The sequence below is a fragment of the Macaca nemestrina genome, unplaced genomic scaffold, assembly GCF_043159975.1.
Source record: "Macaca nemestrina isolate mMacNem1 unplaced genomic scaffold, mMacNem.hap1 Scaffold_113, whole genome shotgun sequence".
In the NCBI taxonomy this organism is placed as follows: Eukaryota; Metazoa; Chordata; class Mammalia; order Primates; family Cercopithecidae; genus Macaca; species Macaca nemestrina.
In genome coordinates this window covers 2,828-20,918 of record NW_027257596.1, presented here as the reverse complement: position 1 = coordinate 20,918, position 18,091 = coordinate 2,828, and the positions used below count along the sequence as shown (strand labels likewise).

At 53.9% G+C, this 18,091-nt stretch overlaps 1 protein-coding gene across 1 annotated transcript; it reads left to right on the top strand.

The window, feature by feature from the left end:
* Window positions 1-3,662: 3,662 nt before the first annotated feature.
* LOC139361235 (SH3 domain and tetratricopeptide repeat-containing protein 1-like) lies at window positions 3,663-12,964 on the top strand. Its single transcript, XM_071089813.1, has 4 exons — window positions 3,663-3,979; window positions 7,100-7,219; window positions 9,045-9,241; window positions 12,842-12,964. Exons 1-3 carry the CDS (start codon window positions 3,782-3,784, stop codon window positions 9,054-9,056), a joined length of 330 nt encoding a protein of 109 aa, XP_070945914.1. The 5' UTR covers window positions 3,663-3,781; the 3' UTR covers window positions 9,057-9,241; window positions 12,842-12,964.
* Window positions 12,965-18,091: the final 5,127 nt, after the last annotated feature.

Sequence of the window (18,091 nt, the reverse complement as noted above, 5' to 3'; positions counted from 1 at the left end):
AAGTTGAGTGCAGGGAAATGGCTGAGACAAGGGATACTGTTGTGGGTCCCCTCTGTCTTGCAGCGCTTTGTCATGGCATAGTGACACCACTCAGAGGTGCCTCCTGTGACCTGGACCAGAGCTGCAGGGGCTGTGACCAAACTGCCCATTTCCAGCACAGGCCTGGCACCCACTCCTGGCCCTAGGAGGGATAAGATTTTGGAAAGGACCGTGTGAAGGGGCCCCGGTCCCACACATCTGCCCAGGGAGGGTTGGGGGGTTCAGACCCAGGCTTCTTCCCCAGGGACATTCTGTGACTGGAAGGAGACCCTCCAGGAACCCAGCGCCCCAGCCCCCACTGCAGCCTCCGGTGGCTCCTGGCACAATAGCCTGTGGTACCTCCTCCTACGAGGCCCTCCCCTGGGTGCTGGGGGATTCAGACTTGGAAATGCAGGCCAGGGAACGGGGATCATGCTTCCCTGTCTCCCCACCCTGAGCTGAACGGTCGGGGAGACCGAGGGCGGGGCTGATACCCCACATGCTTCTTTGGGGTCATTTTTGAGTCACTTTCGGTAGTTTGTGTCCTTCTACGAGTTTGGCTGTTGTGTCTAGATGGTCTGGCTTCTTGGTGTACAATTGTTCGTAGTGTTTTCATGGAATCCTTTTATTTCTGTCAGGTCGGCAATAATGTTTCCTCTTTCATTTCTGATTTGAGAAACTTGGGTTTGTAATTTTTTATTTCTTCATTTTTATTAGAGATGGGGTCTCATCATGTTCCCCCAGGCTGGTCTTGAATGCTGGCCTCAGCGATCCTTCCCCCTCGGCCTCACAAAGTGCTGGGATGACAGGCGTGAGCCACGGTGCTCAGTCTCTGATTTTAGTCATTTGTGTCCCGTCTTTCTTTTCTTGGTCAGTCTAGTGAAAGATTTGTCAATTGTGTTATTTTCAAAAAACCCAACTTCGGTTCTCTTGATTATCTCTTTTGTTTTTCCATTCTCTGTATTTTTAATTCCCATTTCCACTCTCACGTTTATTATTTTCTTCCTTTTTTTAATTCACTTTGGGTTTAGTTCTTTTTCTAGTTTCTCAAGGTGGAAGGTTAGGTTTTTGATTTGAGATTTTTCTTCTTTCTTTGAATGTAGACATTTACAGTTATAAATTTCCCTTTCAGCACTGCCTTAGCTGCATCTTGGAATTTTTGATACGTTGTGCTATTTTTTATTTTTAAAGACAGAGTTTTGCTCTATTGCCCAGGCTGGGGTGCAGTGGTGCAATCTTGGCTCACTGCAACTTCTACTCAGGTTCGAGCCATTCTCATGCCTCAGCCTCCTGAGTAGCTGGAATTACAAATGTGCACCGCCACACCCGGCTAATTTTTGTATTTTTTTTTATAGAGACAGGGTTTCACCATGTTTCCCAGGCTGATCTCAAACTCCTGGACTCAAGCGATCCTCCCGCCTCGGCCTCCCACAGTGCTGGGATGAGAGGTGTGAGCCACCGTGCTGGCCCGCCTCGGCCTCCCACAGTGCTGGGATGAGAGGTGTGAGCCACCGTGCTGGCCCGGGCTGTGCATTTGTTTGCATTCTTCTCAAATTAGTTTTCGGTTTCCCTGATGGTCTCTTTGACTCACTGGTTGTTTAGGAGTGTGTAGTTTTCGCATATTTTTGAATTTCCCACGTTTCCTTCACTGTCGATTTCCAGTTTCGTGCCAGTACAGCTGAAGAACACCTCTGCTTTGGTCTCAGTCCTCCCTTCACTGAGGCTCATTTTGTGGCCTGGCACATGGTCTGTCATGGGCAATGTCCCATGGGTGCTCAAGAGGACTGCGTATTCGGCTGTTGTTGGGTGGCGTGTGTGACAGATGTCCATTCGGCGTACCTGGTTTCCTATGTTAATCTCTGGAATGTTTCTGACACTAGAAAATCAGGCTTTGGGAGAGGCCAGTGAGCCTGTGGCTTGGGAGCCTGGTTGCATGAGAGAAGCATGTGTGGGAACGCCAGAGGCCGGCTTTGAATCCCATTCCCCCAACATGATGCCGTGTGTGGCAGACGTGATGCTTGGCTTTGCTCTCTCAGGGTTCCATCTGTGACAGGGGCCACTTGTGCCCCTGGCCTCATCAGCTCAGGCTGAAGGCAGCCCTGGTCCTGGCCAGAGGGGCTTTGTGAAGCAGAAATAGATGGCCTGGTGCAGGGGCCGAGCCCCTGGCTGTTCACTCTGTGTCCATCCACAACCTCAGCCCTGGGAGTTGTAAAGAAGGCCGGCCTGTACCATGAGCATCTGCACCAAGATGTGCCCATGTCACAGTGTGCTCGGCGTCTGCCCTGGCACAGGTGCATGGCCTGTCTGCGTTCAGGTGCCCCGCCTATGGAGCCCAGGCTCACAGAGGTGTGAAGGAGGCAAGCAGGGGCCTCCGAGCGCAGCCAGCCTCACTTCGATGCTGGGAGACTAACGTCTTCCATTTTGTCTTCTGCCCAGGCCAACTGCGGGCCGTCCAGTGGCTGTGCTACTTCTACAGCGCCGTCATGCCCAGGGAGGCCCAGTATGTCATCTACCACGATCTCCAGCTCTCCCTGGCCTGCAAGGTGGCCAACAAGGTGCTGGAGGGGCAGCTCCTGGAGACCATCAGTCAGGTCTACCTGTCCCTGGGGACGGAGCGGTAAGGGCTGGCTTTGCAGTGGTGGAGGTGGGGGCGGGCAGGGAGAGGGGCACAGGGAAGCTGGCCCAGGGTCCAGCAGCCCCTCTCCTTTTGATCATTTGGTGCTTTGGCATCAGATGCTTTGAGCTGGCCGGCCTGGGGTCATCCCAGGGCTGCTGCTGGCCCGTGAGTCCCAGCTTGAGCCTCCCTTGTTGGGTCAAAGGTCATCTCAACCCCAGCAGAGGCAGTACGTGCACTCTGGGCTGTTCTTCCTACTATGGTGGCTTTTGTCATCTTACCTGTGCCTGCCCCGAATCTTCACTCCTGGCCTCCATCTGTCCCCTTAAATGTGACCACAGTAGCCACCTGTGGCTTCTCTCCCACAGAAGACAGAGCCAGTTGTGTCACCTACTTGTCCCTGGGGCAGGGTTTCAAGGTCTCACATCCCATATTTGGCCTAGTCAGCTTCCTCCAAGCATCGTGACCTGGTGGGGTGACCTGGTGGGTAACCATGGCCCTGGCCACCCCACCCATAGGGCCCAGTGACATTGCTGCAGTCACAGCCCCTTGAGTGTTGGACTTACTGAGAGAGCAGAGGAGCCGCCAGATTCCATAGGGACCTGGGAGACTGACTCCAGTCTTGGCCTCAGGTTCACAGAAGGAAAATGGGCCAGTGTGCTAGAGCCATGCTTCTCAAAGTGTAGTCCCTGGACCAGTAGAGCAGCATCCATGTCACCTAGGAGCCTGTGGCAAGTGGGAGTTCTAGGGCCTGCCCCAGGCCTGTGGAGCCAGAAGCTCTGGGGGCAGGGCCAGCAAGCTATAAGGACAGGCCTCCGGGTGACTGTGATGCCTGCACACCTTGAGAACCATCGGCCTAGATAGCCTCTGAACACTAATGGCTCTTGGAGCGTCTGGAGAAGACACAGGCCTTGTCTGGGAGGCAGGGGAGATGGACTAGCACATTCCTCCTGCCACAGGGCAGCATGATGCTCGATTCCCTCGGAAGGATGTCCTTCATCTTTTCCATGCCGTGTGTGTTCACCCTGGCCCTCCCAGCAGCCTGGGAAGGGCAGAACACTGCACATACAAGAGGGCCGTTCCCAGTCCCCACATTCCAGATTCATCTGTCACCAGACCCACGAGAGGAGGCAGACTGGTTCCAGGAGGATGAGAGCCCTTGTTCTGACACCTGTGTCTGATTCCAGTGATTCCAGGGCCTACAAATCCTCTCTGGACTACACCAAACGAAGTCTGGGAATTTTCATTGACCTCCAGAAGAAAGAGAAGGAGGCACATGCCTGGCTGCAAGCAGGGAAGATCTATTACATCCTGCGACAGAGTGAGCTGGTGGACCTGTACATCCAGGTGAGTGGCAAGGGATGCAGGAGGACCCCTCTGCTGTTCACTCTCTGTCCATCCACCCATCCATTCATCCTTCCATCATCTATTTACCTGTTCATCCTTCCATCCATCCATCCATCATCCATCCATCTGTCCTTTCATCCATCCATCATTCATCCATCCTTTTATCATCCATCTATTCACCCGTCTATCCATCCATTCACCTGTCCATCCACCCATCCATTCATCCTTCCGTCATCTATCTATTTACCTGTTCATCCTTCCATCCATCCATCCACCATCCATCCATCCATTCTTCCATCATCTTCCCATACACCTGTGGGTCCTTCCATTCACCCATCCATCATCCATCCATCCATCATCCATCCTTCCGTCCATCCATCCATCATCTATCCATCCATCCCTTCGTCCATCCATCCCTCCATCATCCATCTATCTGTCCATCCATCCATCCATCATCCATCCACGTGTTCATCCTTCCATCCATCCATCATCCATCCATCCATCCATTCTTCCATCATCTTCCCATACACCTGTGGGTCCATCCATCCATCCATCCATCCATCCATCCATCCATCCATCCTTCCATCATCCATCAATTCATCTGTTCGTCTTTCCACCCATCCATCATCCATCCATCATCCATCATCCATCCATTTTTGTATCCATCCTTTCACCTGTTCATCCATCCATCCATCCTTCCATCTATCTTTCCATCATCGATCCAACTGTTCATCCTTCTATCCATCCATCCATCCATCCATCCATCCATCCATCCATCCATCATTCATTAATCTATTCACTTCTTCATCCATCCATTCACCTGTTCATCCATCCATTCATCCATCCATCCATCCTTCCATCCTTCCATCCATCCATCCTTTCATCCATCTTTCCATCCATCTTTCCATTATCCATCCATTCAGCTGTTCATCCTTCTATCCATCCAACCATCTTCCATCCATCCATGATCCATCCATTCACCTGTCCATCTATTCATTCATCATTCATCTTTTTATCATCCATCCATTCACCCATGTATCCATCCATTCACTTTTCATCCATCCATCCATCCATCTATTCTTCCATCATCCATGCATTCATCTGTTCATCCTTCCATCAATCCATCTTTCCATTTATCCATCCATCCATTTATCCATCCATCCATTTATCCATCCATGCATCCATCATCCATTCGTGTCCATTCTTCCATCCATCGTTCATCCATCCTTTTATCATCCATCCATTCACCCGTGTATCCATCCATTCACTTTTTCATCTGTACATCCATCCATCCATTCATCCTTCCATCATCTATGCATCCTTCCATCATCCATCCATCCTTCCATCCATCCATCCATCCATCCATCCATTCATCCATTATGAATGCATCTATCATCCATACTTCATCATCCATCCACTTGCCTCCTGTTCATCCTTCCATCCATCCATCTGTCCATTCATCCATATATCCATTCATCCATCATCCATCCCTCCTTCCATCATCCATCCGCTCACCTCCTGTTCATCCTTCCATCCATCCATCATTCATCCATCTATCCATTCATCCATCCATCATTCATCCATCCTTTTATCATCCACCCATTCACCGGTCTATCCATCCATTCATCTGTTCATCCATCCCTCCGTCCATTGATCCTTCCATCATCCGTCCATTCACCTGTTCATCCTTCCATCCATCAATCATCCATCCATCCATCATCTATCATCCATCATCCATCCATTTATCCATCCATCCATCATCCATCCATACTTCCATCATCCATCCATTCACCTGTTCATCCTTCCATCCATCCATCCATCCATCCATTCATCCACCCATCCATTCATCCACCCATCCATCATCCATCCACCCATCCATTCACCCATCCATTCATCCATCCATCCATCCATCATCCATCCTTTCACCCATCCATCCATTCACCTGTTCGTCCATTCATCCATCCATCATTCATCCATCTACCCACCAATCTACCTATTAATCCATCCCTCCATACATCTATCTGTCCATTTGTTTATCCATACATTCGTCTATCCACCATCTATCCATCCACATGTGCATACATCATCTACCCTCCACCCATCCATACATTATCTACCCACGCATAGATACATACAGACATACACACATCATTCCACCCACCCATCCATCCATCCATCCATCCATCCATCCATCCATCCATCCATCCATCCATCCAAGTATTCATCTATCCACACACCCATCCATCCATCCATCCATCCATCCATCCATCCATCCATCCATCCATCCAAGCATTCATCTATCCACACACCCTTCCATCCATCCATGTGTGTACATCTCCTCATCCATTCATCCATCCATCCACTCATTCCTAAGCCACTGCTGAGCACCTGTTGTGTGCCTTTTCCCTCACTCCAACTGGTTCCCTCACATCCTCCCCCGGTGGCCAGCATCTTCTCCCTGAGGGCAGAGGCGCGGCCCCTCACAGTGCACAGCACCTGCTGGTATACAGCACATGCTCAAATAATGTGACCACTCAATTAACACACAGAAGAACTTGCTCCAAGCGACATGTGGCACATCTCCTTTACAATGAATCTATCATAGTGGCTGTTTTCAGAGGCTTTCCCAAACACAGTGTGATCTGGAACAAATTGTGAAGCCCACGAGCCTGATGAAGCTTTCATTATTGAGCACCTGCTATATACCTCCTTGAGCTGAGGAGAGGGATGAAGAGCTCATGGCCAAGAGGGGACCAGGCCCACCCACAAACACTGCTGATGTGGCAGGGATGTGGCAACGCAGAAAGGAGCCAGGGGCTGGGCTCCCAGCAATCTGGGGGCCACGGAGACTGGTTTGAGTGCAGGGGGAGTGGGCTAGGGCTAGCCCTGATGGTAGGATTCACAGGTGTCGGGCTCCTGGGCTGCAGCTGCTCAGTCACCTCCTGGCACTCAGGAGCATCAGTTCATTGTCCTCATGCCAGTGGTGGGGGCAGCCCTAATGCACAGGGTCTGAAAAATGCTCAAGTGTACCTGTACTGTGTGAGAGGAAGGAGCCTGGCAAAGGTGCGCGTAGCCACCTCGCTAGGTGTGGGCCTTGAGGGAACTTCTGTCTCCTTTCAGGTGGCACAGAATGTGGCCCTGTACACAGGCGACCCCAACCTGGGGTTGGAGCTGTTTGAGGCCGCTGGAGACATCTTCAATGGGGCCTGGGAGCGGGAGGAAGGCATGTCCTTCTACCGGGTGAGCTGGCCTGTGGGCTGATGTGGGTGGGCCTCAGTGGGGCACCTGGAGGGCTGAGGCACAGGTGTGGCAGGGTAGAGGCCTCCCAAATGGAGGCAGGGCCACCCATGCACTGATTAATTTCCAAGTGGTCTCACCGGGAATGATATTGACCATGCCCCTGCCTGGGACAAACGCTCGGGGCCTGGACGTGACAATGGCTCTACCCTTGTACCTGATGACCTCAAGCAACCATGAGTGGGAAGTCCTGTCCCCATCTTCCAGATGAGGAAACTGAGACTCAGAGAGGCACAGGGACATGCCAAAGGACACACAGCATATCAGTGGGAGACCCAGGTCTGCATGCACCCCGAAGTGGGACGGCTTCTCCTTTCCTCTGAGCTCACGGTGTGGATCAGCCCTGGGCACAGATCAATGTGGTGTTTTTAGAGCAGAGAGGAGTGCTGGCTCCCCCCAGTCAGACCTCCGGTGCCCAGGTGGGAGAGGCTGGTCTGAGGCTATCGGGTGTAGCTGGATGGGCCTCAGGTGACTCTTCAGCCCCCAACTTGGGTGTCTGAACTGTGTGTTATCCCAGAGCACAGAGCTGTGTCGAGGTGCAGGGGTAGCTGGGGTGTGGGAAGCTCCAAGCACATGTTTGAGCTCTGAGGAGGGCACTGGGCAAGGTGGGTGCTGCGGGAAACCTGACCCCACCTGCCTGTGTTGAGGACCTGGCCCTGCCCCTGGCAGTGACTACGGGCAACCGCAGGGTGGAGCTGCAGCTACAGCTGTGCAACAAGCTGGTGTCACTGCTGGCCACACTGGAGGAGCCCCAGGAGGACTTGGAGTTTGCCTACATGGCCCTAGCACTCAGCATCACTGTGGGTGCGTCCCCTGAGCCCCCGCCCTGCCAGGACCCACATTTTGCCAGAGCCCAGCCTCCAGGTCTGCAGGCCAGGAGCTGAAACAGCTACTGGATTTTCCTGGTCTCCTGTCCAGGCAGGCAGCTCTGCCCAACTGGCTTCCCCGTCCGGCTGTGGGGCACAGCCCGAGGTCTCTCATGCAGTGCAGAGCTCCCTGCCTGACTGAGCTCTGCTTCCTCTGCCTGTTCCCGCTGCTGACCACAAGGGCCGCCCAGTGTGCCCTCTGCCTTCCAGACATCCCAGGCATCTCGTTGGTCCCTGTATGTGTCAGGCTGAGTGGCACATTCCCTTTCTCTTGTGCCCTTCCCACCGTCATCAACCACACGGCTCTCTGGCTGATAAAATCCCAGTTCCCCTTCCAGCAGTCTGCCCCTTAAGGCCGTGCATCCCCTGGTGCTGTGCCAGGGTCGTCTGTCCCCCTGCAGAGACAGGGAACCCTAGGCAGGCCACATGCCCCAGCGTCTTGTGCCCCATGGCCCAGTACACAGTAGGTGTGCAGCTGACTCCCCGAGGTAGGGGGCTCTGATCATGACACACCCAGGAGGAGTCGGATGTCACGTCTGTGGGTTGCCTGGAGCCGGGGAGCCCGGGAGCACCTGCACTGCATGGCTTTTGGGCTCCCCTGGTTAAAACCAGTGAGCAAAGGCAGGTGGCTATGTGTAGGCACAGAACTGGGCCATCCAAGTCCGACTTTGCCAAAGCCTCTCAGTAGACAGGGGCAGGCCTTATTAGTTCTGCTTTGCAGATGGAAAAGTGAGTCTGGGAACCTGGAAGGGAATGGCCAGAGCTGCCCAGGTGACCACAGGTGCCTGGAGACAAGCCACGTGTGCTGCCTGGGGGTCTGTATACCTGCTCCTGAGGGGCATGTTCCCTCTCTGCCCCAGAGAGCCACATCCTCACACCTGCCCCTTTGGCCTGCACCCCAGGGGACCGGCTGAACGAGCGTGTGGCCTACCACCGGCTGGCCGCCCTGCACCACCGGCTGGGCCATGGCAAGCTGGCGGAGCACTTCTACCTCAAGGCCGTTTAGCTCTGCAACTCGCCGCTGGAGTTCGACCAGGAGACCCTCTACTACGTGAAGGTGTACCTGGTGCTCAGTGACATCATCTTCTACGACCTGAAGGTGGGTGGGGAGGGTCAGGGCTCGGGGTGTTCCTGGCCCCCTTGCAGTGGGATCTCCATCCGGACCCCAGAGGCCTGGGTTCCAGCCTTTCTTAGGAATGGCCCAGTGGCCTCCCTGGAGCTCTACACCCAGCTGGAGGAGCCGGCAAGGTTAGCAGGTAAAACCCAGCTCCCCAGATGGCCAGGCCCCACCCTCAAGAACTCAGTCTCAGCCAGGGAGGCTGACACATGAGTGGGCAATGGTGGCCTCTGGGTAAAGAAGGGGGATTGTAGTCAGGGGGCCCTCCTGGAGGAGGTGACACCAAAGCTGAGTCTTGACAGTCAAGTGTCAAGGTGCATTTAACAAAGAAAACAGGGTCGGGAGAGTGACATTTCAGAGGACGCCATCATCCTCACATTGAATCCACGTTGCAAGATCCAACCCAAATCTTGGCGCCCCCTCTAGGAAGCCTGCCCAGGGTGCCAGCCTGCACTGAGCAATTCCTTCCTGGAGTCCCGAGACACCTTGAATCTTCACATCACCCAGGAAGGGTGGGGTGGGACCAGTATCTTACCATTGAGTTCACAGACAGGGAAACCCCAGCTCAGGGCAGGTGCAGTGGGGCGGGGCCCCAGCCAGCCAGGCTGAGGCCTTGTTAGGTCGGGTGTGTCTCGAGGGGAGGTGCTGTGCTCCCTCTGCCCCCAGCCCTGCAGGGGTGGAGAGCTGGGATTGGCAGACTGAGACCTGTGGTGTCTCCACCCATCTGCCCAGCGGGCACCGCCCCTCCTTAGCATCACACCAGCCTCGTGTCAGTGCTCCTTACGGGCTGAGGCGCCAGGGCACTCCAGTCCAGGGGCCGAGATCTTGGGGGCCTTAGAACAACATGAGGAGCTGGGGCAGCCCTAAGACCCTGCCCCGTATACCCCACCGCAGGCCTGGGGCTGCCCGGGAGGCCCCCGCCCAGTACTGGCGACACCTGGTGGTCAGACGTGATTTCTGTGGCCTCCCAAGTCCCAGCCAGATAGGGAGGTGCCAAGTGTCAGGCCCAGGGGGACGCTGTTCACCGCTCAGGGGCACGCCTGGGACCCAGGGGGACGGGCCTCCCAGAAGAGGCCTTTATCTCTCTTGGTCAAGCCTGCCGCCCACTCCGCCTGTCCAGGAGAAAGGAAAGCGCCAAGTAGCACAGTCCTCCTTCCCATGCACAGTCCTCCTTCCCATGCACAGCCCTCCTTCCCATGCACAGCCCTCCTTCCCATGCACAGCCCTCCTTCCCGTGCACAGACCTTCCCGTGCACAGCCCTGCTTCCCATGCACAGTCCTCCTTCCCATGCACAGCCCTCCTTCCCATGCACAGTCCTCCTTCCCATGCACAGCCCTCCTTCCCATGCACAGCCCTCCTTCCCATGCACAGCCCTCCTTCCCATGCACAGTCCTCCTTCCCATGCACAGCCCTCCTTCCCATGCACAGCCCTCCTTCCCATGCACAGTCCTCCTTCCCATGCACAGCCCTGCTTCCCATGTACAGCCCTCCTTCCCATGCACAGTCCTCCTTCCCATGCACAGTCCTCCTTCCCATGCACAGCCCTGCTTCCCATGTACAGCCCTCCTTCCCATGCACAGCCCTGCTTCCCATGCACAGTCCTCCTTCCCATGCACAGCCCTCCTTCCCATGCACAGCCCTCCTTCCCATGCACAGCCCTCCTTCCCGTGCACAGACCTTCCCGTGCACAGCCCTGCTTCCCATGCACAGTCCTCCTTCCCATGCACAGCCCTCCTTCCCATGCACAGTCCTCCTTCCCATGCACAGTCCTCCTTCCCATGCACAGCCCTCCTTCCCGTGCACAGTCCTTCTTCCCATGCACAGCCCTCCTTCCCATGCACAGTCCTCCTTTCCATGCACAGTCCTCCTTCCCATGCACAGCCCTCCTTCCCGTGCACAGTCCTCCTTCCCATGCACAGTCCTCTTTCCCATGCACAGCCCTCCTTCCCGTGCACAGTCCTCCTTCCCATGCACAGCCCTCCTTCCCGTGCGAAGTCCTCCTTCCCATGCACAGCCCTGCTTCCCATGCACAGTCCTCCTTCCCATGCACAGCCCTCTGGGCCTCATCGTGACTATGCTGTCAGCACAGGCCAGCTTCCCACAGGGAGGCCCCCTTGGAATTCCCCAAGGGCGGTGTCTTTCCAAGGCTACACCCTCCTCTATGTATAGGAGGCTCTGGACCCAGGGCCCAGAGGAGTGGGAGAAGAAGCCGGGCTGGATGGGACCTGGAAGGCTGGCAGAGAAGCAGGGGTAAATGGGCATCTTTGCCAATTGCCTCTAAAATGGGGTCCCCTTTAGTCTACACATGAGAGTGAGCCCTGGAATAGGGTGGATTAGGTGTTTACTGGCTCAGGCTGTCACTCACTACAGGCACATGGAAATGCACACGCAAATGCGCACAGGCACACGCACACACAGGCGCTCACACACAGACGTGCACACACACACGTGCACACAGAGGCATGCACACAGGCGCACACACAGGGACATGCACGCACAGGAACACAAACACGCACATTCACATGCACAGGCACACGCAGAGACATATACATTGGCTGGCTCCTTCCTGTTTAGTTGGGAAGTCCCCACCCCTTCAGGAAGCCTTTGCCTTCCACACCCGGCTGAGTCTGGGGCCTCCTGGGCTTCCCTCTGCCACAGCCCGGGCCACCCTGTGTGGTCAGTGTTCACTCCCAGGTCCCTCAGACTGGAAGCAAGGACGTTAGGCTCAACCATGCACCCAGCACAGAGTCCAGTGTTCGGCTGGGCCGGGGGGCGTTGGATGAGCGGTGGCGGTGACTAGGGGCCTTCTCACGCCCCTGCTCCGTGTGTGGGGCGGGGCAGTGAGGGAATGGACTGCTGCATCTTGGACTCTGTCATTGGCCCTGGGAGCCATCTTGAGATGGTAAAGAGGGACAGGCCAGGCATGGGTCTTAGAGAGGTCCCTTGGGTGACCGCCATGTGGAGGAGGTGCCTGGGGAGAAGCCGGGTGGGGGATGGGAGGGTGAAGGAGGAGGTCTGGGAGGCGGCATCCCAACCCAGGGATGGTGAGTTTGAGCCAAAGACGCATTGAAAATGGGAGTGGATGTCTGGGGAGTCACACTCCGTCAATATTTCAGGGAACATTGCCAGAGAGGACACCTGTGACATGGTTTTGTACCTGGCCTGGCCCGTGGAGGGCCTGGAAATGGTCAGCATGGACAGGGGCCAGAGGGGAGCCTGGGTCACTCAACGCAGTGGCCCTGCTGTGGCTTGGAGCCACGGGTCCTGCATGGAACTCTCAGAGCAGGCAGGATCTGCCCTGACCTCAGACCATGGGGAAAGCAGCCACTGCCTGCAGAGAGGGTGGCACTGGGGCAGGAGGCTTGGGGTGAGTGGGGCGTAGGGACAGTCAGGAAGGTTTCCAGGGGTGTCAGGGTCGTCCCCACCTCCTGCAGCTGAGACCACAGCAGTGTCACAGGCTTCGGGGCTCATGGGGTGAGCCAGCATCGGATGGACATGTGGAATGACCTGGACACAGGAACGGCCTCTGGGAAGACGGGCTCCGAGTCCCCCTTTTGCTGACCATGACCTGTCCCCTTCAGGATCCGTTTGATGTAGCCGGGTACTACCAGCTGGCACTGGCAGCCGCCGTGGACCTGGGCAACAAGAAGGTACAGCTGAAGATCTACACGCGGCCGATCACCATCTCCCACAACTTCCTCCTGGACTGCGAGAAGTGGCTCTTCTTCTACCAGAAGGCCAGGACCTTCGCCACAGAGCTCAGCGTCCACAGGGTCAACCTACCTCCTCTGCCACTCTGCGGGTGGGCCCCCTGGTTGGCCTCCAGCCACCCTCGCTGAGGACAGTATCCGAGGGAGTGGGTTTTGTGCAAGGAGGATGATCTCCTGCCTCTCCTGGTGTCTCCCGTAGCTCGTTTTCTGGGTAATGGAAGCATAAAAGCAGGGTTCAAATAGCAATAAATGTTTTTTTTTTTTTGCAAAAACATACCGAAGTCCCCATGGCATCCTTCCCTGTGTGCTTCCTGGGCTGTGTCTAGGGGACAGCTCCTTCCCTGGTGGCAGCCCTCTGATCTTGGGGATGAGAAGGACCGTGAGTCCAACAGACCTGGGCCAGGTCACCATGAGCCTCGGTTTTCTTGGCGGCCAAAGGGGAGATGGTGATTGAACTCTGGGCAGCTCCCTGCTCTCCCTGCTCAGAGTTCTTGCTGTAGATCTCGTGCCGCCCTTGCCTTTAACCTTCAGGCCACTGTGCCCGGATGTGGGGGCTGCTAGTGTCCCTGTTCGCCATTGAAGAAATAGAGGCACAGAGAGGTTAGGAGTCTGGCCCACCGTCACACAGCAGGTAGAGGCGGACACGCAGAGCCCAGTACACTGACCACCACACCACCCTGCCAGCCTGCAGCCAGGAAGGTGTCCCCCATTAGGACCCAAGGTCAGCTCCTGGAGCTCTCTCGTGGTGTCAGGAGAGTCGAAGGCCAGTGAGGGTGGCCCCGGGGATCCCTCACTCAGTGTCCTTTGCTCCCAGACTTGGTTGGGCCGAGCCTGGCCAGTCCCACCTCTGGCCACTGGTCAGCCCTGCGGGAAGGGATATGCAGGGATCTCCGCCTGTGTAGACGCTGCTAGCCAGTATTGAAAGCCTTATCTGGGCTGCCCCCCAGCTGTCCCCACCAACCCCCTCCTCTTCCGGCCTCCGGCCGTCATTCCAGTCCCAGGAATCCCAGGTTTTCCTTCTTGGAATCTCTTGGCCCCAGGGAATACAGTTCACACAGTCTCTTTGCCAGTTTACGCAAGGAAACTGACGTTCAGAGACTGTGGGTGTCCCACGTGATTCTCACATACACTGCACTCTCCCAGACCCCTCTTTTAAACACTTTAAATGAGGTGATTTTCACATCGCATGCAATTAACTATTTCAACGCAAATAATGTGGTGGCATTTGTACATTCACAGTCCTGTGCAACCACCCACGCCATCTAGTTTCAAAATGTATTTATCTCCCCAGAAGAAACCTCCCATCCTCACTAAGCAGTTACCCCTCCTTGGTATCCCCCAAGCCCCTCGCTTAATGGAAGGGGAAGCTGAGGCCCGGAGAGAGACTTGCCAGTGGATGGAGCTCTGATAAGGAATCAGGCACCCATCTGCTGGTTCAATCCTGGGTTGGTTTTCCACCCAGCAGAGGTGACAGAGCCAGGAGGTTCAGGGAGCGCCACAGGTGTCACTGGTTCAGCCCTGGGTTGGTTTTCCACCCAGCAGAGGTGACAGAGCCAGGAGGTTCTGGGACCCCATGCTTGCAGCCAGAGCCCTACCCTAAGCCTCCCCACCAGGGGGCAGCAGACAGCTTTCCAGAACTGGCCGCGGGGCTGGCGGGAAGCAGCGGTCAGAGCTGCTGACAAACCTCACGTGGACCCCAGATCGCTGTCTCTGTGGGTTGGGCTTGGGAATTGGAGAGGAGGCCGCATGATTGGAAACGTGAAGACAGCACGGCCTGGCTGGAGCAGCCGGAAGCGCCGTCACGTTGACTGAGGACACAGACCTCCTGTCCGCTGGGCCGGGCCTGCAGCCATTCTTCTCGGGGTGGGGCCCGTAGGTCCGGGTTGCTCTTGGTCCCTGACCTGCTTCAGAGTCCGGGGGGCTTTGGACCTCTGCCTCCCCATCTACGCCCACCCTGGCTGGTGCCATGAGGGGCCTGGATCCTGGGATCCTGTTCCTCTTGGGCAAAAGAGTCTGGGGGACCAGAGGAGATGATGGGTCTTCAAGCCCCACATTCAAACCCGAGCCCACCACTGACAGTCTGGGGGTTTGGGATGAGGGAGTTGATGTCTCTGAGCCCCAGTTTTGTCACCACTAAAATGAGGCCGATATAATGGGGCAGAGTGCCAGCCCCCGGGCTAACAGAGGCCTGTTTCCTACTGACAATACCTCTTACTCCTAGGAACAGCTCCAACCACCACACACTAGGGAACACTCAACCCAGGCCAACTTGTCAGAGGCACGAGAACCAGAGCGACTCCATCTTGAATGGGGGCTGGGTAAAGGGAGGCTGAGACCTGCTGGGCCGCATTCCCAGGAGGCTGGGCATTCTTAGTCACAGGATGAGATAGGAGGTCGGTACAAGATACAGGTCCTAAAGACCTTACTGATAAAGCGGGTTGCAGTAAAGTCAGCCAAAGCCTACCAAACCCAAGATGGCCACGAGAGTGACCTCTGATTGTCCTCACGGCTCATTATGTGCTAATTATAACGAATTAGCTACTACAAGACACTCCCACCAGCACCGCGACAGTTTACAGATGCCATGGCAACATCTGGAGGTTTCCCTACATGGTCTCAGAAGAAGGGAGGGCAGAAACTCTCATTTCTGGGAATTGCCCATCCCTTTCCTAGAACACTCATGAATAGTCCAACCCTTGTTTAGCGTATGATCAAGAAATAACCATGAAAATGGGCAACCAGCGACCTTTGGTGCCTTTCTGCCTATGGAGCAGCCATTCTTTCTTTTCTTTTCTTTTTTTTTTTTTTTTTGAGATGGAGTCTCGCTCTGTTGGCCGAAATGGAATGCAGTGGCGTGATCTTGGCTCACTACAACCTCCACCTCCTGGGTTCAAGCGATTCTCCTGCCTCAGCCTTCCTAGTAGCTGGGATTACAGACACCTGCCACCACGCCCAGTTAATCTTTTGTATTTTAGTGGTGACACGGTTTTGCCATGTTGGACCAGGCTGGTCTCGAACTTACCACGTCAGGTGATCCACCTGCCTCGGCATCCCAAAGTTATAGGATTGCAGGAGTGAGCCGCTGCGCCCGGCCAGAGTAGCCATGCTTTTATTCCTTTTCTTTCCTAATAAACTTGCTTTCACTTTATGGACTCGCCCCGAATTCTTTCTTCTGTGAGATCCAAGAAACCTCTCTTGGGGTCTGGATCGGAACCACTTTCCAGTAACAAACTTGCTTCACCTCTCAGACCCTTCGTCTCTTCATCTGTACCCAAAGACAAAGCCTTCCCCGAGGTTCCAAAAGTGTGGGGAGGACGCATGGGAAACGAGGGGCACAGAGTTGATGTGCAGAACCAATATCACAGACTGGGTGTCAAGCCACTGTCATACTGGAAGTAATATCATGCTATCCCCCAAGTTATGAGAAACAATATCACAGGGGGGTGTGTACCTTCTCTGGTGGTGGGAGTAGTATCACCATCTCTACCTTTAGATGACAGAAACGATGTCACAGGGTGGGTGTACACCCCGTGAGTTTTTGGAAGCAATGTCATTCTCTCTTCTAGGTTTTACGATTCACATCACAGGTGGGATGTACACACCTTGTTATATTGGATGGAGTCTCATCTTCTTTCAACCTGTATCTTTAGAACAATATCCCATGGGGGTTGTATATCTCTTCAATATTGGTAGGAATACCATCTTCTCCTTTCCTGGATATAAGAAACAACATCACAGGAGGGTGTACACCCCTTGCAATGTTGGTAGTAATCTCACCTCTCCCCTGTGGTTATTAAGGACAAAATCCCAGGGTGGCTGTACCGTTCCTACGTTATTGGGAGTAATAACATCCATTCACCCCCTGGATATCAGGAACCATATCACAGAAGAGTTGTCCACCCCCTTCGATATTGTCATCCATGTCATCTTCTTCCCGCCTGGATATTAGAAACGATACCCCAGGGTTGGGGGCGGTGTACACCCACTGCGATATCGAAAGTAAAATCAGCCTCTTTCCCGCTGGATATTAGGAACTACATCACAGGTGTGTGTGCACCTTCTGGGATATTGGGAGTACTAACGTGGATATTGGGTGTAGTGTCTCAGGGGGGTGTACACCTTCTTCGATATTGGGAGTAATATCATTCACTCCCCTCAGGATCGTAGGCTAAATATCGATATGGGCAGTAATATCATCCTATCCCCACCTGGATGTTAGGAACTATATCACAGGCGGCTGTACACATCTTGGCATATTGGGAGTCTTATCATCCTCTCCCATCTTGGATATTATGAAAAATATTAGAAACGAGGTGTACACCCGCTGAGATATTGAGAGTAATATGCTCTCCTCTTCGGGATATTAGGAACAATATCACAGGACGTGTGTACAACCCCTGAAATAATGGGAGTAATAGCATTCTCTCTCCTTGAATATAAGAAACAATATCACAGGAGGATGTACCACCCCTGTGATACTGGGCGTCATATCGTGTTATTTGGAACAATAGCACAGTGGGTGTGTAAAACCCCAGCGATGTTGCCACTAGTATTATCTTCCCCATCCCAGGATATAAGGAACAGTATCACAAGGGGATGTACAACCCTGTGATCTTGGGGATAATATCTTCCTCTTCCCGGCTGGATGTGAGGGAAAATATCACAGTGGAGGTCCACGCCCCTTGCGATATTAGGAGTAATATCACCCTCTCGCACTTTGGATGGAAGGAACAAGATGACCGAAAGGATGTACACACACTGCGGTAGTTTCCATTATGTCGTCCTCTACCGCCTGGTTATTAGGAATCACATCACAGAGGAACGTATACTTTCTGCTATATTGGGAGGAATATCATTTTCTCCACACGGGATATCAGGAATGAGTCTATTAAATATTAATATTAATATATATAATAATAATTAATATTAATAATAGACATTAACAATGACAATAAAGATACTAAACATTAACACTGCTTAAAAAAGTTAATGATTAGTATTAATAATACTCACACTATTAATAATAAAATAATGATATCAATAATTAATGTTACTTAAAACAATACTAACTGATGCTGGCAGAAAAGCAATCATTAATATTAAAAATTAATATTAATAAAT

Coding starts and splice junctions, on each gene's coding strand:
- LOC139361235 (XM_071089813.1), top strand. CDS start 3,782: ATGAGAGCCCTTGTTCTGACACCTGTGTCTGATTCCAGTGATTCCAGG. Junction 3,980..7,099: donor TGGTGGACCTGTACATCCAG/GTGAGTGGCAAG, acceptor GTCTCCTTTCAG/GTGGCACAGAATGTGGCCCT.